Source organism: Colobus angolensis, unplaced genomic scaffold (assembly GCF_000951035.1).
Source record: "Colobus angolensis palliatus isolate OR3802 unplaced genomic scaffold, Cang.pa_1.0 Scaffold70, whole genome shotgun sequence".
Lineage (NCBI taxonomy): Eukaryota > Metazoa > Chordata > Mammalia > Primates > Cercopithecidae > Colobus > Colobus angolensis.
This window is the reverse complement of record NW_012120710.1, coordinates 6,964,156-6,971,685: the sequence shown is the minus strand read 5'-3', so window position 1 is coordinate 6,971,685 and position 7,530 is coordinate 6,964,156. Positions and strand designations below refer to the sequence as shown.

General features: G+C 37.6%; 1 protein-coding gene across 2 annotated transcripts in view; it reads left to right on the top strand.

Moving 5' to 3' along the window:
* G3BP2 (GTPase activating protein (SH3 domain) binding protein 2) overlaps nt 1–5,174 on the top strand; it is a 30,710-nt gene extending 25,536 nt beyond the window's left edge. The window contains exons 11-14 of one of the 2 annotated variants that reach the window (XM_011927202.1): nt 761–889; nt 1,451–1,569; nt 2,196–4,607; nt 4,652–5,174. In XM_011927202.1, the coding sequence (XP_011782592.1) occupies nt 761–889; nt 1,451–1,569; nt 2,196–2,468 (521 nt within the window). In that variant the 3' untranslated portion in view covers nt 2,469–4,607; nt 4,652–5,174. Of the gene's footprint in view, nt 1–760; nt 890–1,450; nt 1,570–2,195 lie in introns of both variants that reach the window. The other variant, XM_011927201.1, reaches the window with a different exon arrangement.
* The last annotated feature ends 2,356 nt before the right edge of the window (nt 5,175–7,530 follow it).

Here is a 7,530-nt window from a genome sequence, read left to right as displayed (position 1 = left end):
AGCCAGGATGGTCTCGATCTCCTGACCTCGTGATCCGCCCGTCTCGGCCTCCCAAAGTGCTGGGATTACAGGCTTGAGCCACCGCGCCCGGCCTAATTTTTTTTTTTTTAAGTGATACGTTACTGAACTAGAAGTCCTAAATTTGTCACTGATTAAACTTAGGATCTGGAGAGAGACCCTTAAATTCTGAGCTTCTTTTATGTCAAATATTACACAAATTATTCTTGTATTGCCTATTTTCCTCACTGTGTTCCTTGTGTTATTGAGAGAATCAAATAAGATTTTATGTATATCTATATACATATACACTAATATGTATAGACTACATAAATGTGATAATTGCTGTTAAAATTTACTGATTTGCTGTAATGTCATACAGCCAAAGAATTTTGAATTTCAAAAGACTAAGCAAATATTTAGTAGAGCTGTACCTTACTGCCTGAAATCTGCTTGGTTCCTGGGTGATGGCAACAGTTTGGTTAAGGAGGAATACCTGTACTGGTATTTGATTTTTGTATAATCCAGTAGATCTAGAAGAAGCTATTTTAGCAACCTAGTCATTGTCCTCACTTTACATTTTAGTGTCATGCTGTTTTCTAACCTACTAGTAATAAGTAGTTTTGCCTCTTTTTCAAGAAGCTCACCTAGTCTTATTAAACTAAAACAGGAATATCAATATTAAGTAATTTTTACATTCATTCTGTTGAAGTAGTTTTTATGATATTGTAAACTTTAATATCTGCTCTATTTCTATTCTCAGGCAGAGGAGATATGGAACAGAATGACTCTGACAACCGTAGAATAATTCGCTATCCAGATAGTCATCAACTTTTTGTTGGTAACTTGCCACATGATATTGATGAAAATGAACTAAAAGAATTCTTCATGAGTAAGTGATTTATTTTGCTGTAGAAGTTTTTAAATTATTTTAAATTAAGAGGCATATGGAGCTTTTTTAATAACTATTTTTTAAAAATGTTTCTCTGTTTATACTGTGTCCAGCTACCAGACTCACCTTAATTGTGCAGAAGGGAGTAGACTATCTCAGATGTTTCTCAGTGACTGCTTAGTGTTGATTTCGCCTGGCTCGATAGTGTTTAGAAGAAACAGCTGGATAAATCAGTCATAAATTCAGAGATAAAGAATTCATTTGGCAAACGGGTCAATATATTAGAAGAAAATACATTGTCTTTCCAGAGTTATGCAGTTTACTTATGAAAGGACTAACAAAGATGCAGAAAGGTAACACAACAGGCAGGCAGGCTACTTGGTATCTTAGGTGATTGCCTGCTTGAGTAAATGTACGTTGGCTATCACTGTGTGTAGAAGCTTGCGAGTTTTATTTTAAAATGGATCAGGGAGATTAAGATTATTCATCCTGAACAGTTTGAGCCATCAAGGTATTCTGTTAAAAAATATTTAACCCTTGATGTAATGTATATTTTCACAGGTTTTGGAAACGTTGTGGAACTTCGCATCAATACCAAGGGTGTTGGGGGAAAGCTTCCAAATTTTGGTTTTGTGGTTTTTGATGACTCTGAACCAGTTCAGAGAATCTTAATTGCGAAAGTAAGTGATTTAAAGGGCATAATTCCAGACTTTATTATTTCGTTGTATATATTAATTTGGGGTATTTAAAAACCATAGAAAATCTTTTAATAATAAAGCTAAAAATAGTTATTAAATGGTATTTATGCAAAGAAAAAGGTTTGTTAGCAGTTTGTGGATCATTTTAAATTTTGTTATTTGCTTTGCTGAAGAAGGTGGGAAAGATCGCATGTTAAGAATTTTGGCTGGGTATAGTGACTCACACTTGTAATCCCAGCACTTTGGGAGGTTAAGGCAGGAGGATTGCTTGAGCTCAGGAGAGTTCAAGACCAGCCTGGGCAACAGTGAGACATTGTCTTTAAAAAAACAAAAATAGTCGGCCATGGTGGTGGACACCTATAATCCCAGCTACTCAGGAGGCTGAGGTGGGAGGATCACTTGAGCCCAGGATGTCAAGGCTGCAGTGAGCCATGCTTGTGCCGCTGGCTGTCACCAGCCTGGGTGACAGCTGAGACCCTGTCTCTGGGGGCGGGGGGCTTATGAAAGTGTTTTGTTCCTTATGTTTATCTGACTTACCTGTTCAAAGTAATACATTTCTATTGCTGTCTAACCTGCCCATGTAAATATTTTTCTCCTCTTTTATAAAGCCAATTATGTTTCGAGGGGAAGTACGTTTAAATGTTGAAGAGAAAAAAACAAGAGCTGCAAGAGAGCGAGAAACCAGAGGTGGTGGTGATGATCGCAGGGATATTAGGCGCAATGATCGAGGTCCTGGTGGTCCACGTGGAATTGTGGGTGGTGGAATGATGCGTGACCGTGATGGAAGAGGACCTCCTCCAAGGGGTGGCATGGCACAGAAACTTGGCTCTGGAAGAGGAACCGGGCAAATGGAAGGCCGCTTCACAGGACAGCGTCGCTGAAGCTCCACTGTTGGCAAAGTCTTGGCAGTGGTACATTATTCATCGTGTTTGCATTCTTGTTAATTTTTTTTTGGCTTTGGAATGTGACACAGCCTTTTTGATCATTTCTTTGATGTGAAAAGCATCTTTTGGTTATCAGTTAAATTGAGGTGGACATTATTTCCCCAATTTCACAACAGGATTCACATTGTTAATTTATAAATCTAGACTTGGAGAATTAAGGACTGAGAAATGAGCATATCTTAAACTATCTACGACAAAGTGAACTTAAAAGGACATGCCCACTGAATTCAGGTCCTTTGAGTCAAAAAAAAATCTTCTGCTGCACATTTTGTTTAAGTGTTACTGTTTCTGCCTGTTAATGTTGGGAACACAAATAGTGCAATTTGTGCAATTGGAGAATCTTGCCTTTTTTCTTGGCTCCCCCCAAAAATACAAACCAACAGAAACTTGTTATGCACTCATCAAAATGTACTAATGGGTACTCTGAACTCATTAACATTGACATCTGCAACAGGAGGCAACAGGGAAAAAATCTTTCATCTTCTTTTCCGGTAGAGAATAGTTTGTGAAATGATGAGGGCATTTTATCTGCTTGCTGTGACCAGCGTGTGTACACATAAACCTTAACAAGACTACAAGTATATTCCAGAAGGAAGTCATTTTAGTTATGAACTAAATAACAAAAATTAGAACTTCAAATGCGATGGTCTTGACTATTAGACCAGATTTAGTAGCTCCATATCTAAGATTTTTCTACCTGCCCCTCTTCAGTACAGGGATGGCTGGCTGCTCAACACACTCCTCCTCCCCTTTTTTCCTTTCTTTAAGCTGTGTACAGTGAAAATTGTCTTTACTGTATTTTTGTTCTCTGGTAATGTAATAAGCATGATGGTGCCTTCTATTAATACATCATTCCAGTCTTGCTGGTAATTTTGTACAGTATAGTGTATGAATTGCTGTGCTGCAAAGCCAAACAGCTGCAAAATGTTGGAAAATCATCGAAATGTATAAAAATTGCAGTATCTTTAAAATCAGTAAAATGGACTAGCATATTATTTATCTTGTTCTTCAGTTAACAACTTTGTGTTATCTGTGGGAGGGAGGGAGTCTTGTGTGTTTGTGGGGAGAGGGAAGGAGGAAGTCGGTTATTTGAGTAAGTCTCTAGTTGACTTTTCTCTTAGCTCGAATGTGGACCTTGAAACGTATCACTTCAGGGCTTGGAAAAGTCAGTCAACTTGAGGTACATTTTTAGTGACATTTTAAAAGCAGTCAGATTCCATAAATGGCAAGTAAGCCTGAAGTGAGGATACTGCAATTTTCAGAGAAAAGAACAGCAGCTCTTTAAGTGTTTGCATTTTCTATTTGGGAGGCAGGGAACTGTCATTCATTTTGCACAATTCTTGAACTGATGTCAGCACCCGAGTGGCTCCTGAATTTAAGTCTGGGACGACATCTTTTATTTTTACATGAATCTTTAAACAATTCTGTGAGCAGAGTTTGTAACTGCTGGATTATTGTCTGTCTTTATAGCAAGTTCCAGTAAACCACAAGTATGGCAAAGCTTATCCAATTTTGTGCTTGGAGCAATCAGTACATACCAGTTTCTGATGTTTCAGGCAGGAGTGGGGTAAATAAGTGTGACCACTTAAAGCTGCTCGTTAGCATGGAAGACTTCTCCATTCTATCTTTGTAAAACAGACAAGATATGCACTTGACATAGTAGCAAATTGGTTCTGAATTAGGCAACTGTTTGCTATTTAGTAAACTAGCAAATGATACCTGTATTTTGTTTTTCATGTACTGGGCAATATGAGTAAAATCTGTCCCTTTTTCCCCCTTTGAAAGAGGTCTTCCATGTTGGAGGGAAAGTCTTGCACTATTGCATATATTTTGGGGACACAGATTTTCATAGTTTCCATTTTTGGGGGGCCTAAGGAATTTTTTTTTTTTTTTTTTTTCTGTTTGAAACAGTTTTATACTTTCTGATGTATAGTACTTGAAGTTCTTACCAGAAAATTACTTTGGAGTTTTGAAGCCTTTATTAATACTATTTTTAAAGAAGCAGTTGTTTTATGGTCATTGGTTTTTTTTTTCCCAAGCATATTTTCTTCTATTTCTGTTTATATATATATATATATACACACACACACACACACATATATATATGTATATATATGTACATATATATAATTTCCAATTCAGGATATTGCCCTGCCATCCATGAAAACTGTTCTGGCACCAAAAGTAATGACAAATGTTAAGTGTAATAATAGAAAAGTAGAGCAAAGAGCCATTCAGCTTCAGTCTTTACATACCATGAATAAAACATTAAAACATCATGTGGAGAAGTTTACATGGTGATTGTTCACCTGCAGTACTGTGGACTTTCAACATTTTGTCCTCTTTTCAGTGAAACAGAGTAAAAATATTCATCTACCATTACTGTTATTTGCTGATTTTGTTTTATTTTTTGATGGTAATATTCTATCCTTATGACACTATTGCAACCAAATTGGCTTTACCATCTTGGCTTTAGTAGGTATAGAAAACAATGGATTACCATCTTTATTGCTGTAATGTGTTAAGCATTATATGCTAGTAGAATCTAGTTTAATTGTTTCAGGTGGAAAGTATTCTTTGAGTTTCCATATTGAATGTGTTTGGACTAAACAAACAATAAACTACTGATGTCTGCAGCATTTATCTATGTCCCTAATTTAATCTATAGTTTTTGTTGTTCCCAAATGTTTTCTCCCGGTTGCATTTCATACAGACTGAGTGGGAATAATAAGCATTTGGGTTTTAGAACAATTTCTTATATGTGAAATTTGATATATAAAAAAGGTAAAACATTTAAGTAACACTTGACCATTCTAAGAGATCTATCCCAATCCAGTTAGACAGCTGGTATACATGTTGAATGTTACAATAATAAGTAGTAAGAATGATGAGAATGATCTAAAGCAGATTACAACCTTGGATTTTCTAAAGTACTTCTGCCTTGCATCTTACAAGAAAGGAGAAAAGAAGGGATGAGCAGATTGAATTTATCAAGCTCTACAAAAATATTGATGTAATCATTAGCCATATATAGTCATGCTTTCAATGAAAAATGAGGTCCTAAGGCATGTGTAATTTCAGAACTTGAACCTTTTCCTTCCTAAAGGGGATGATACAGTTGAATTTTATCTACTGTTAATAACACTTTAAGATTTCTAAATCAGTCTTCGCAAACTTGTACTGGGAAGAAACCAGAATAACCATTGCTTCATCTTACGGGGAAGGAAGACTTAAACCTTTTGTAAACTGACTTCTAATTATAATGTAATAATTTATCTAACTCTGGCTATGGAAAAACATTTTTTAAAGGGGATAAAATGTGTATCCCACACTGCTGAAAATAGGTTCAAATTTGAAAGAGCAAATTAGTAGTTGGTCCTGGGAATTTCTATGGAACAACATATTTGAAAAGAGCCACTCAAGAGGTTGAGTTGCTCATCATAATTTATATTTTAGCTACAGATCAATAGAGACCCTTATAAGTGTTAAGACTTCCTAGTTAGACTTTTTGATCAGTTTGATGCCAGTGCTCTTATGTAAAATTACTGGACAAACAGTTTAAGTCACGTAAGAAATTTGTGATTAAGTACATTCACATAGAAAATAATTTGCACATTATTCCTAAAGAAGTTTCTGGCAGTTTTTGATAAGGACTAAAGTCTACTAATCTGTTTATGTAGTACATGTACTCATGTTTCACATGCTTCAGAAATACAAGAAGTCTAGAATATATGAAATTTTTCAAAAGTCTTTTTTAGCATTATCAAATGTTGGGCAAAATACTGTAAGTGCAGATTCAGAAATACGCATTAACAGAAACATTACTAGCCTTCTGTTAATTACGAAATTAACTGATCTTTGACCTCTAAAGTTTTTTTTTGGTTTTTGTTTTTTTTTTGAGACGGAGTGTTGCTCTGTCAACCCAGGCTGGAGTGCAGTGGCACGATCTCAACTCACTGCAACCTCCACCTCCCAGGTTCAAGCAATTCTGCCTCACCTCCCAAGTAGCTGGGACTACAGGCATCTGCCACCATGCCAGGCTAAGTTTTTGTGTTTTTAGTAGAGACAGGGTTTCTCCGTGTTAGCCAGGATGGTCTTGATCTGACCTCGTGATCCGCCCCGCTCAGCCTCCCAAAGTGCTGGGATTACGGGGCATGAGCCACCACACCCAGCTGACCTCTAAAAGTTTGATAAAGCTGGCTGCCTCCTTGAAATGCATTCACGTTTGTGACATTAATATTCCTTTAACTGCTCCTGTTTTTTGTTGTCGTTATTGAGACAGAGTCTCACTCTTAATACCCAGGCTGGAGTGCAGTGACTTGATTTCGGCTCACCACAACCTCCGCCTCCCGGGTTCAAGTGATTCTCCTGCCTCAGCCCCCCGAGTGGCTGGAATTACAGGCGCCTGCCACCACGCCCAGCTAATTTGGTATTTTTAGTACAGACGGGGTTTCACCATGTTGACCAGGCTGATCTCAAACTCCGAACCTCACGTGATCCACCCGCCTGGGCCTCCCAAAGTGCTGGGATTATAGGCGTGAGCCACCATGCCCGGCCTCACTGCCCCTGTTTTTCTATTGTCACCATACCCTACTAGTTCCTTCTGTCCCTTGTCTATTTTCCCCACAGAATTTCTCTGAGTTGTTTTATTTAGGCCAGGCACTACATTGGCTTCAATATATTATCCACTCAGTAAATTCCATATACTATATGATGATCAAGAGCAGAACTTTGGAGACAGCCTGGGCTTGGATGGCAGCTCCACCATTCAATGGTAAGCATTTTTCTCTGCCTGTCCCCTCATTTGTGAAATGGGATGGGTGATTGTGAGAACTCACGGAGTTAACATGTAAAGCACTTAAAATGTCACTGGTGTTAGCTGTTTTTTTTGTGTTTTGTTTTTTTGAGATGGAGTCTTGTTGTTTTTGCCCTAGGCTGGAGTGCAATAGCGCAATCTTGGCTCACTGCAACCTCTGCCTCCCAGATTCCAGCAATTCTC